The following is a 14210-nucleotide window of genomic DNA, read 5'->3' as shown; positions in this document are numbered from 1 at the left end:
GCCTCAAATACTGGTAGGATGATTTAAAAGGGTTTTAGAGCAATACAAGTAAAGTTTGAATGAGTAAACATACACATGTGGGAGTTTTACTAAATTAGAAATGGTTAACTTGGTCAATTATAATATGTTTTGACTCATGATAATTTTAGGAAGGTTTGAACTATACTATGAAATAATTTTGAGGGTTTGAATAAATTAATTTGACCAAAGGGGTTGGAAATACCCATTTAGACCCTTAAGAAAGTATTAGGTCAACCTAGGTTGACTTGCTCAACTTGGTTGACCCATGACATGGGTTTGGGCCCAAAAAGTTTGGAATGACATTTGAAATTGAATTAAAGTGATCTCATACAATTTGGAAGTCATTTGGTTTAAAATGACTATTTAGATCCGTAAGAGGTATTTTGGTCAAAACTAGTTGACCTGGTCAACCAGGTTTGACCAAGGTGAAGGCTTGATTCCATTGTACTCCTAATGATGATGATTAGGATGCATTGAAAGATATTTTGAATTTTAATTTAAAAATGACATGTTGAAATCTATGAAAAATTCCAAAACTTAAGGGGCATTTTGGTCATTTTGACCCCTGATCAATTAAGGGTCAAAGTGAGTCCATCAAAATGTAGTTTAATGTTTAACTAGTCATAATCAAGGGGTTGGAAGTGATTAAAGGCTTTAGAGAAAGATCTAAGGTCAAAACTCTACTAGTGGAGAGGTCTAATGGCATAGGTCATAAATATTTGAAGGTTTTATAGTCTTTAGAAATAGATTTAGTTTCTGAGGCTAGAGACCTCATAATGGGCTCAAATTTGGAGGATTGCCTCTATATACATATACTATCAATATGAAATTGATATATTCTGAATCAAAGGTCACTTGACTGGGGTTAAAAAGTTATTAAAAAATTACTATAAAAGGCTTTTAAGACAAGCCCTTTAAACCTTAGATTTTGGGTTTGAAAATCTGGATTTGAGCTAAATTTTGGATTTTATTGCTTGATTTTGGATTATCTAAATCAATGAAAATCATTTGAATGATTGTATTTGATTAGATAAGGTTAGAGTTTGATAGGAGGCTAGATTGATCTAGAGTTTAAAAAACTCTAGAATATGGATTGATCCTAAAATCTAGGTAGATATAGGGCCTAGGTAAATCCTAGGGTCTGGATTAGTCCTAATGACATCATATAAATATGAGGTCAACAGCAAGTAAACACATCAGTTCATTATAGACAACTAAGCTTGATGTGCAATGAATGTTATGTTGACATCAATGTAAGCAAAATAAGACGTTATGAAGAGGTTAATTTCCTTGTCATCGATGCTATTTAATTTGCAAACAAACACATAACAAATCCTCATAAATGACGACGACCAATATATAATGAATAAGAAATACAAGTGGTGAATTTGATCACACCTTACTGACAATATCAAAGTATAAGTAAATGTACTTGACCCTACAAGCAACGAATCATAGAGGGGATATCCATGGATGAAACATGAAGGGTATGCAGCAAGCTGAAATACATGTTACATACTGCATACAAGCATGGTGTGATGGATCTTCTTTATGCATGTAATAGAAGATTATGGCAAATACAAATGCTTACTAACAATAATGGAAGATGCATCGTATACACAATAATACATATATGTGGGCGATGAACAACATTAAGCAATGGATGCTAAAACACTTCATAATTGATCATCACTCAACATCAAGCAAATACAACGCTTTCCTACAAGTAAAGACATACGACATGCAATAAATGTAAGTGCCCACGGGCTATCGTAGGAGACTGGCTCTAGCACTACATGTCATCCATAAGTAAATATAGAATACCTCAAGTAGATGCCAACATATGCAACAATAGTGGAAGACTAGTTAATACGCAATTGTCTACCTGTACAAAGCTGAGGGAGACCAAAAGTATGATGCTACACCACTAGATCCATAACTTGTATACTAGAAGACAAAAGGAAAGTAAAAATTCATAAATGAAGCCTTGATCATTTCTTAACAACAACTCATTTGCAACAAGCAGCAAACAACTCATGACACCATGTCATTGGACCCATAACTTGCATAAAAGAGGATATAAGGCATGAGAAAATTCCCAAATGAAGCCATGCTCTTTTTTTAACAACAACTTATATATAAGAAGCAACAAACAACACACGATGTAGTTCCACGCCAGTAGATTCACAACATGTATACAAGCAGATATAAGGCATCTACAAGTTCCCAAATAGAGCATCACATATGTTTAAATGATAGCTACCCACAAAATTGATCAGTAATAAATATTTTAAAATAGCCCCCATATATATTGTAATATGCATACATAAATACAGAAGTGCATGTGCAAGTGCCTTAATACATGGTTGCAAATGTAAATGTACATTCAAGTATGTTAGCATAATATAATAAAATGCATGTGCAATCGTATACCTGCATAGGCCCTAGCGAGCATGTTGTGTATATATATGTGACATCTGAGGAGACTGCACAGGTTAAGAAATGAGCTTAAGTTCAAAGTTTAATCCTCCTCCTTAATGAGATGGGAGTCGACACGATTTTAACTAAAGGGCAAATATACAATCGTGACATCGACCATAATCTTTAGTTCTATACGTTCATATTAGGCCTTATAATAAAAGAATTTCATTAAATAAAAGCATATATCCAGCTCAAACCTAATCTTTTTTGTTAACTAATAGAGTCGATAATGCTTAATCAATAAAATATAATTGCTCAATAATACCCTTAAGATGTTGTGTTGAACGTAGATATCAACCAGAGAAGTTAATTCTAAAAATTCAAAATGCTTCCCAAATTCTAAATGCCCAATAAAATTCAATATTCCAAAAATCATCCAAATTTAAAATATTTAAAATAAAAATTAAACCATCAAACACAAGTAAAATTCATCCACCCTCCGTAATAATTTATCGAGGTAGATAAATTTAAATGACACTTTAGCTTATATTGACCTAATGTCTGGTCAAAAATATCACTTAGATTCATTCTCAAATAATCCCTTGGAAGTAAGGATGTAGCACATATCCTTTAACTGTTAATTTTACGGCCAAATAACACTACATATAAATGATTATGATAAGGGCCCTCTTAACCGGGTGGTTTATCGCCAAATATCACCACTAAATTATGATCATGTCTAGAGCTTATATACTCTCCAATGGCATTAAATCCTTGATATATAAATCAATAGTATATAATCATTAGAACACAAAGCCCTTTGTTAGCTAAGGTGGATTTAAATTTATCCCTTTAAACAAATATTCACCCTATGTCTATAAGATATCCTTAAACAAAGTAACTCTTGGTGGCCGATAAAGACCCTTCTATTAGGTTGGGTCGACTACCTCCTATGACTAAGTAGACTAGGGACCATGATGACCTGAGATGATGGAACCATAGGATCTTGATTGGGTCCATCATTCATTCCCCCCACCATCCGCTTTAAGTGCAAGGTGATAATTTTTTTATTTTAAATATCAAACTCTTAAACACCTAAATCCATATTTCTACTATATACCACACTACAGAAAAATCACTTATTACTAGCGGCTTGTTCTGGCAGTTATCATAAAATTTTTGGCAGTTTTGAAAAAAACCGGCGGCTTTGCAGCGGTTTAAAATCCGCCAGTAAAAATCTCATAGGAAACTGTTTCAGACGGGTTGTTTATGGTGGTTTTATGCACCGGAGGTTTACTGGCGGCCCGTACTGCTGGTAGTTTTTCGGCGGTCATAATGTCGATGACCACTGATTATTTACCGGTGGCATGCCGGCTGTTTAACTACCGGTTTGGTTGGATATTTCTGACGGTCAAACAGTCGAAATGTCATCGATAACGCACCGGAGGTTTACCAGCGGTCATAACCAAAGGAATTATCGGCTTTAGAGTCTAAAGGTTGGATTACATCAAGGATCAACCTTAAGTCCATATCTTTTTGGTTTAGTCATGGATGCTCTCACTAGACATTTGCAAGAGGATGTACCTTTGTGTATGCTTTTTGTAGATGATATTCTTTTTGTTGATAAGACTAGAGAGGGAGTTGAAGGTAAACTCGAATTATGAAGGTCAACTTTAGAGTCTAAAGGTTTTCACTTGAGTTGATCTAAAACTGAATATATGGAGTGTAATTTTAGTAGCAATAGACCTAGTGATGGGATTGTGACTTTGGGTGATCAAGTCATTAATAAGAGTACACGTTTTAGATATTTTGGATCTATTGTTCAGAGTGATAGTGAAATTGATGGGGATATTATCAGCAGAATCCAAGTTGGATGGTTGAAGTAGAGAAATGCATCAGGCTTATTGTGCAATAGAAACGCCCCCCTCAAACTTAAGGGAAAATTCTATAAGATGGTGGTGAGACCTGCAATGCTTTATGGTGCCGAATGTTGGCCATTAAAATAGAAGCATAATACTAAGTTAAGTATTGCAGACAAAGGCTTGATGTAGTTGTTGTTGTTGGTATTGTATTGATTGTTAATGTGGTATGCTTGCAAAGCATACTGTAAATTTATAGTCCCTTTTCTATGATGTTATTCAACAACAACAACAACAACATAAGCCTTTGTCCCATTACGTGGGGTTGGCTACATGAAACCTTTTTCGCCATTGTGTCCAGTTAAAAGTCAAATTTTCATTTAAATCTAATAAAGAAAGGGCAAAAAGCGCCAAATTTCTTAATTAAAACCATTAAAGACAAATTAATAACATCAATGACATAAAATGAATCTTAAAATGAATGTAAACATCATCATAATTAATTTTGTCCATCACACAACTAAGAAATCATTGCATCAACTTTAGGCCTTCCAATGAACATAAGAGCCATCCGATTAATTTGAGTAAATACAAAGCTAACAAATCCATTAATGTAAAACTTGGGACTTCTTATTGATGTAAGCCCAACCCAACATGAATCAAGCAAGCTCACATGCTAACAAAGCCAACAATCAAAATCAATCCTACAAATAAAAGCTTATATATGTGTATTAGAAATGCTTCAACAAGTTAAACTATAACTTGTGGACAACCAATAAGCGCTTCATGCCCACTAGCTCTTCTTCTTCGCATATGGTACCTTCGAACCACATGTGATTATATTTTTTATTCTAAACAATTTAGTGAAATTGGTATGACTAGCCTTCTACCAATGAATGAGTCTCATTAATCTCAAAAGCACATCTTTGGCGTTTACTTCCAATATAATCAACTTAGAATAACTAAGATGAGGTAATTCATGGTTGTTAATTAGATTCCTTAGACATTATGGCTTAAAGCCCTATAACATTAGCACTTGGTAAGAAATGAGCCTAGGTATTTCTTTAATCGAGAGTGCTTTAAAAAGATAATTATCTATGGAGGCTTGCGCTCACAAGAATTTTGGCCTCATCTCTAAGTGAATTCTGATCTAGCACCAAGGGAAATATAATTAAAATATGCCTAATATACCTTAAAGAAAATAATTCTATATTTTTCTCATGTACATAAGGGAAGATTGAGGAAAGAGATTGGTTTTTCTTGAGCAATCTTTCTCAAACCTATATCTGCTTGAGTGACAAACCTTTTCATACCTATTAATTCATTAACCCAATTCCTCATGACATTGTACAAAATCAAAAACAAATTCAAAATTAAAAAAAAACTAAAAATGCAAACCTACAGCACTCGCAGACTGGTTTCGTATAAGAGCAGGGAGCGGGCGAGATCTTCGGCCTTGCAGTGGGGGTGAGATCTTCGATCAGAGGGACCTTGTTAGCAGCCGGAGGGACCATGTAGGAGGGCGGAGGGAGCATCTCGATCGCGAGAGGGCGGAGGAGACGAGGGCGAGTGTCGCACAGGAGAGAGATGAACAAGCGAGTAAATGAAATGGAAGGCTCGGGACAGCTCATTTTAGGGCATTTTTCGGCGACTTTTCGGTGATTCAGAACTCCAGAAATAATTTACTTAACACCAGCGATTAAAGCCGCCAATAACGCGCCGGTAAGGAATAATACCGGTAGATTAACCGGCGATTATTAGGTTGCTGCTATTTCCACCGGCTTTGAATTAAATAACAGCAAGTCAGGCCACCGGTAAACACCGGCGGTCAAACTACCAGTTAAGCTGTTGTTATTACTGGTAGTTACAGAACCGCTAGTCCAGACCACTAGTAATTGATGAATTTCCAGTAGTGTCACATACCATGTATCTATTTGATATTACATATCTGATTGATGACTAGACTTAATCAAAAGTTCTCTCTCACAATCGAGAGGGGTAATCAACATAGGGGCTTGCGCCTATAAAAAACTAGAACTCAGATCATAAAGTCCTCGCAAATTGAGAGAAAAAGCTATGGGTAGTATTTTAGTTCAAACCCAATCTTCCTTCTAAAAATTTACCTCGAAACTTAATTTGTAAAACTCCCCTAAAGCAGGGGAGGTCAGGGAGTGAATTTTTGGAGCCCACACTTCCTAAATTTAAATCCTAACATAGGATATATCAGGGTGTTTCTAGATTAATTTAGAATCCCAAAAGACCTTGTATTTCTCATCCTTTATCCTCCAAAATAAGTGTTCAAAAATTGATTTAATCCCTTTTGAAAATTCCAACCTCATTCACTTCATATCACTCCTTAACAATCCAAAATAAATTTTTTATCATTAGTTTAATTGAGAGTATTCATATAAAGCTTAAACTTCCTACGATGTAATTAACTATGAAGTCTTGCCATTGTAGGAGATTCAAGACCCCAAATAAATCAAACTCCATATTATTTAGCACCTAAATAGAATGGGAAAAAATTACTCTCTTTTGAAAAATCAAAATTAAGGACTATTATTATCGTCTTATTCAAATGATTAATAATAAGTAATATTATCTCTCTTTTGGAAAATATATCATTCATTATCGAGATGGTTGAATATGAAATTAATGATAAAATTATCTAAGTTATCATAGTTAGATACATATTCACATGTCATTTTGACCCGTTTGGGTCATATGTAGTTAACTATGATGATCTGAAATAATTAATGATAGAGCGTTATAGCTAACATTATCAAACATATGATTGAATATTATTTTGGTTCTTCAAAGTCATATGTAATTCTCTCCTAAGTTTAATTATGGTAGTTGGGATGAAGTTTATAGTTTTATAGTCTGAACCCTTTAGAGAATGATATTTTATAGTCTGAACCATTTATATACCATTCATAATGACGAGTTCGACTACAAAATTAAAAATTCAAAAGTTTATATTCAAATTTTCCTAAAGAAAATAGATATATAATTGGTTTGCTTTTTCTAAGAAAAGATTAACAAACACCAATCATAAAAAATAAGGATAATTTTGCTCTGGTAAAACTTACACCATCAAACTTATTATATATATATTAAGATTTTAAATATTTTGAATATTTTTTAAAAAATTTTATAGTGGCGGTTTTAGAATTTATAAGATTTTTTATCAAAAATAAAATAATCCAAACTCTTAAAATTAATATTGTAGTATAATCAAAGTCTTAAAATAGTGTTATGCATAATATTTGGTAATTAGGTTTTTTTTTTAAATGTGTATTTTTTGCTAAGTAGGATTTTCTATTACCTATGATTATGACATTTTGATAAATTCTGAAATGTGTTTATTTATGCTTCATTTATTGCTATTCATTGAAATATGCGCTTAACTAGTTGAAATGGGTGATTTTGTGGAAATCTAAATGGGTGGAAGAAGTTCTATTTAGATAATATTTATACATTTTACTTCATATTTATTGAATTATATTTGTTACTTAGAGGTATTAAACTCAGTCTATTATTTAGAATTGTTAAACTTTGTCTATTACTCAAAGTTACTGAACTCTATCTATTTGGAGGCATAAGGTTCAAAGTTACTTAACTCTATCCATTGGGAGGGAAATATGAAGTGCCTATATATTTGACCTAAATTTCTAATAACTGAATTTAATTATTTGCTTGGTTTTTCTTTTAATACTCAATGAATATTTAAGAAATAAAATAATTTTAAAATTTGGATTGATTAAAATATGGCATGCTCAGTTATTTTAGCTCATTGTAATTTTACATTTTATTTTTAGGGTTTGGCAATGGGAAGGATTCAATTGAGTGGCCATTTTAAAAATCTGATCAAAGTCTATATGTATTATTTTATTTTGATTTTTATACAATCATCACTAGCTTTTGTAATGTTTTGTTCAGTATTCTACTATCAATAACAATTTACTGTAATGTTAGTATTGTATATACATTTTGGTGAGGAAATGAAAGAGATTTGTTAATGCGCTTATTTTAGCACTTTGGATATTTTTAGTAACTCTATAGTCTATTATTTGTTTTAAAATATATATTATAATAAAACTTAAAAAATTTATAAAACTAGATCTTGATATTTTCTTATCATATCTCAACACGATAAGATATATCTCATCAGTGGGTCTTATTGGGTTGGATTATGACACTTTGGATATTTTTAGTAACTATGTAGTCTGCTGCTGGTTTTAAAATGTATATTGAAAGAAAATATGAATTTTTTTCACAACTAGATCTTGGAATTCATCTGTTACATCTCAACATAATAAGATATGTCCATCAGTAGCTCTTGTCGAGTTATGACACTCTCTTTGATAGCTTCAATTGTTATACAAGTTGAACTCTCTCTTATATAATTTCAGTTGTTGTATAAGTTAAACTTTCTCCTTTCAATAACTTCAATTGAATTCTCTCTTGGATAGCTTTAATTGAACTATTCTTAATGACTTTAATTGAACTCTCATTTTATGACTTCAACTATTAAACGAGTTGAAATCTCTTTTGGAACTCTCATTCAATGACTTTAATTAATGGACAAGTTGAATATGGCGGATGAATTCACCGAGTATTTATAAAATTTCAAAGATGAGTTCCATGAGTACTTATCAAATTCAAAGAACTACTTATTCAAGTAATTGTGAAATTCCTAGAACAAGCTCCCTGAAGGCTAATCATTTTTTCTTGGACTAGTATCAATCAGTACTGAATTCTAGATATTTAATGTACATTGGTTCTCTCTGGTTTGTTTACTCCAATGCTTAAAATACTTGATTTATAATTTTTGACATAATACATGCTCATTGTGTCATTTAGTATTAGAATCTTACTTACAAGACTCATTAAGATAGAATAAAAGTGGAGAGAGAAATATAAAACGAAACACCAGAAAAAGAGAGAGAAAGATGATCAAAAAGAAAAGGTTAGATATCTTAATATATTGTTGAAAATATAGTAATGAATACAAATGATTTGTCATCCCCAAAATTTGACATTTAACCACTATTTATAGGTTTGGGTCAAGATTTTAATATTATAGGCCACTTTAAGATACATAAGAAAATATATTAGAAAAAATTGTAACAACCCAAACTTTTAATCATTGAGATGCTGCCTACTTTGACATAATAAAATTTTTGGAGAAAAATAAAAACTAGAAAAAATGAGAGAAAGTGGACCTAAGAGAAAAACTTTAATATTTTACTATAATGTGATAGAAATGTACCCCTCAAACTTAAGGGAAAATTCTATAAGATGGTAGTGAGGCCTGCAATGCTTTATGGTGCTGAATGTTGGCCTTTAAAAGAGAAGCATAATACTAAGTTAAGTGTGGCAGAGATGAGGATGCTCAGGTGGATGAGTGGCTTTACCCTTAGAGATAGGATACGAAATGAGCATATACGTGAAAAGGTTGGAGTAGCTCCAGTAGAAGATAAGATTAGAGAAAGTCGCCTTAGATGGTTTGGTCACATAAAACGGCGGCCTTGCGATGACCCGGTTAGGAGAGTAGAGGTATTAGATTTGACTTATGTTAAGAAAGGTAGGGGTAGACCTAAAAAGACTTGGTTAGAAAATATTAGGAATGACCTTTCTTTATTAGATTTAAACGAGAATTTGACTTTTAATAGGACACAATGGAGAAAAAGGATTCATGTAGCCGACCCCACGTAGTGGGATAAAGGCTTGATGTTGTTGTTGTTGTTGTTGTTGAAAATACGGTATTGAATACAAATGACTTGTCCCAAACATTCATGCAATGATAAGCTATTTATAGGTTTGAATAAAAATTTTTAGTGTTCTAGCCCACTATAAGCTATCTAAGAAAATATATTAGAATAAATTATAATAATCCAAACACTTAACCATTGAGATATTGTCTATTTTGACACAAAGGTTTTATGATTTTTATACCATTGGTGTTATTTCTTAGGAGATCATCCATCCTTAGAGCACTCATATACATGCACACTTAATTTATAAGTTTCTAAAGAAATTTTGACGGTACAGTAAAAGGTTTCCCAGAACATTTACTAGCTAAATTTGAAGTTCTATCCAAAACTTTGTTAAATCTGATATAAATCTGAAATTCTCCATGAATACCCTCAAAATTTCTCTCATTCTTGGAATTACTTATTACAGCACCATTCGACCCATCCTTCTCTACAAAAAGTGCTCAACCAAATCATTTATATATCAATTCATTCATAGATCAATGGAGACCTTACTTCCTTATCACCATTTTCAACTTTAGACTTAATCCATTTACTAGTAGTTCTGATAGCTTTTATACACAATGCAAGAATCTCTCATATAGTAGTAGATACACAAATAGTCAGCAAATTGCTGTTTGTGCTGCCTCCAAACAGAACAATCACAGAATAATAGAACAAGGTTACATTTGATAGTGTTAGAAAAGAAAGCACCTTAAAATTTGTCCACGATGATGCCATCTCTGAGCACCTCATACGCATCTCTGCTCCTTGTTTTCTTTACGCTAGTGTTGAAATGGACCTTTGAACCCTGAGTAGAGATGGATGTCACCTTGGCCCAAATTATGACTTTGGTCTTCATACCTTCTATATCAGACAGGATTCCCTTCTCCAGATAGCCAGTGACGCAGGTAAGAAATCTCAGGACGGAGGAATCCTTATAACCAACCTCACATATGGAGGGTATGAACACAGTAAGCTTCCTTGTTTCTTCGTTGAACTCGTAGTTAGTGGCATCCCGAGGGAAGATGCCTACTGGCAGGTCATACTCTTGTAGAAGATCTGGCAGAGGCTTCTGCATTTTACCTGAAGAGGTTCATTTTCCATTCAGAGATATCAACTAGCAAGTTAGGGCAACTCAAATGGAATGGCAAACAAGTGTTTGCCCGAGCGCCAATGCTTATGCCATTTTATCGGGGATGAACAGTGTGACACCATACGACATTTTTTTTTTAAAATTAGAAACTTAATTATTAATTTTAAAGATTCAAATTTAGAAATTTTTTATTACTAACTAAAATAATAAATTAGAAATATCTTATTTCTTAGAAATCTAAATTTTTTTCACATAATTAATTAATTTAAGTTACAACATTAAAATAAAAATCAAGATAAAAATTTATGAGTTTTTTCAGTTGGAGACATATTTTTTATTATAATAAATTAATAAAAATCAACATATATATATTTTTAATTATAATAGATTTAATTCAAAAATTCAATAAATAAAATTTATGATTAAAAATATATAAAATGAAATATGGAAAAGAATATACTAGGAATATTCTTTTTTTAGTATTAGAAAATGGAATTCGGTTGGAGACAAGTTATAGCATTTTCATGTATTACTTCATTTTGGAGTGAAAAATGAGTTTTTTGGTTGGAGATGCCTTTAGGATGGAACTTTTATTTGGTCTGGTCACAGGACGTAGCTCTACGTTCGGCCGCCAGTAGAATCGCGTCACGCTTTTTCATTATTTACAGCGCGCCCCGACAACCCGACCCGGAACGGACCCAGGATGGCTCTGTATTTCTCGATTTTGCTAGGTATTGCTCGATATTGGTCTTCACAGAGCGGTATTTCTCGTTATTGCCAAGCAATACCGAGCAAATACCGAGTAATACCTCGCAATATGCGAACATAGCATTCCCGGGTTTCGGTCCGGGTCAAGTCGTCGGGCCGCGCGGTAAAGAGTAAGAGCACGTGGCGACATGTTATTGACGGCCCAACGTAGCTCTACGTCCGGTCAGAGGACATAATAATTGTTCCTTAGGATGAGGGTTAGGGTGGGAGGTTAATTTTAATATATATTGTCAAAATAACATCACAAGGCCACAGGCTAAGAATGAAAACAATTTTGCAGAAACTAAGTTAAAACAAACATTACTATATAAATCCTAAGAACAGGAAAACAATACACTGTAGTGCACTTATCATGCATTCAAAAGAGAAATAAAAAAAAAATGAACGAAGCAACTAATGGACACAACATTATTTTGGATTGAAAGACGAGCAGCATTTGCTTAACTAAGAAAGAAAGTTTGCAAAAAACTTTCCAAATTCCAGCATATAGGATGTCTACGTAAATATTTATGTTCTGCACTGCAACGGGCAGCCAAAAGCTAGAATAACATGTTTCTGGAGTACAGTAATTACAAATGGCTTTGGAGCTGTTTGGTTTGATGCATTTAGGGTGTAGAGTAAACCAAATGAAGGGGTTTTGATAATTGTGTGTTTGGTTGGATGAAAAATAAATTCAAGGTAAAGTAAAACAAATGCAGTGTATTCTATTTTAATTCCTTTTTTTGTGTATTTGGAATTCCTCAGATTTGAGCGATTTCTAAATACACCATAAATTCATGGTATTGCTACCTCTTGCCGGCCACATCCACCCGCCGGCCGGCCAGCGTCGACCACAACTAGCTGCCACCACTGCCTACCGCTAGGAAGCCACCGGTCAGCAACCGATGGCCAGCCACCTCCTCCCACCCACCGCCGCCCACCGCTAGCCACCACCTCCGACCACCACCACCGGCCACCCTAGCCACCGCTATTTACATTGTAATCACTTTACTTCAATAAAAAAAAATAATAATGTCACTCTAAACCCTTTACATTCATCCAAATAAAAAAAAATTTTCATTTACATTGCATTCATTTTTCAAGCAACGAAACAACACCAACAGATTTAGCGGTCATAGGCCTAGTGTCATACATAATGTGTCAAATTAGAAACATGAGTTGGATGCCCTCTACATGTCATAAATCAATAACGAAAATTCATTATAGCTCGCAAGTTGACAAATGATGCGTAATTTTTGGAAAAAGGACAAAAGAAAAGCATTATTCCAATAAAAAAGATCCTGTAATTTTTGGGGCTTTTCTTTTTTCTTTCATTTCCTGCAGTGTATTTGTTCTAGAAATGAGTCTATGCAATGCATCTTTTACAGCATATGATCTAAGCATGTACAAATAACATTCACAAGTAAAAACGCGAATGAAAACAAGATTCTTTCTAGCGTTATATTTTGACTTGAGCGTCTCAAGTTAAAAAGCATACCAAGTTTACCATAAACTATTTTTTTTCCTCAAGATATATAATGGTATTCCTTAAACAGATCAGGGAAATGGAGGAAGAAATTTTGGTATGCAGGCAAAGACTTCCAAGTCTCATCAAGCAAGAAGCAAACAAGGTGTTCTCCGTAAAGCTAACTTTATTGCAACTTCGGAATAACTTGAATGTCCAACAGATATGTATAAATCACAAAACCCGAATGTGATGATTATTCCTTATAGTTAAAGAGAATGATTATGGTTCTCATCGAGATAATCAAAGCAAAAACTGTCTAATTTACAATTTTGTAGTCACTACAATGCATTGTATTCTCAGAACAAACAAGGTTAGGCGATCAAGACTAAAGAAAGTACATGAAATTTTCAAAGCCATTAATGTACAGACTTCGTACCTTTCAGCTTATTGACCAGCCATTTTGCTCCGTTTTCAATGCTGCTTGAAAATGACTGTTTTCATCATGTGAAAACAAACACCTTGAGGAACTTCCAGGAGAATTGCAACTTATATTCATTTAGAAAAATTATATATGCCAACTATAAAATAAGGGCAGCATGATCGATTAATAACCAAGACAATTTCATTGTAAAAGAACATCACAGAAACTGATATAAATAATAAAGCATTGAAACTAATGTAATCAAGTGAAAATATAACTTTTATGACATCATTAGATTAACCGTCTTAACTAGGATTTAAAAAAGCGTAAACTCAAGAGTGTAAAGAATAAATGCCCTATCAAGTATAAAGTTAAAAGAATGCGGCTTCAAACTGAAGAGCGTAAAGAATAGTGCAAG

At 33.3% G+C, this 14210-nt stretch overlaps 1 protein-coding gene across 1 annotated transcript; it reads right to left on the bottom strand.

Moving 5' to 3' along the window:
- Window positions 1-10536: 10536 nt before the first annotated feature.
- LOC110108873 (uncharacterized protein At5g01610) lies at window positions 10537-13862 on the bottom strand (the record flags this gene model as incomplete). Its single annotated transcript, XM_020839709.2, is given in 2 exon segments — window positions 10537-11146; window positions 13808-13862. Coding segments are annotated over 2 exon segments (426 nt in total), but the record flags the coding sequence as incomplete, so codon positions are not given.
- Window positions 13863-14210: the final 348 nt, after the last annotated feature.

Source organism: Dendrobium catenatum, unplaced genomic scaffold (genome assembly GCF_001605985.2).
Source record: "Dendrobium catenatum unplaced genomic scaffold, ASM160598v2 fragScaff_scaffold_226, whole genome shotgun sequence".
NCBI classification, from domain to species: domain Eukaryota; kingdom Viridiplantae; phylum Streptophyta; class Magnoliopsida; order Asparagales; family Orchidaceae; genus Dendrobium; species Dendrobium catenatum.
Note: the sequence above shows the minus strand (reverse complement) of the source record. Positions and strands in the feature narration are given on the sequence as shown.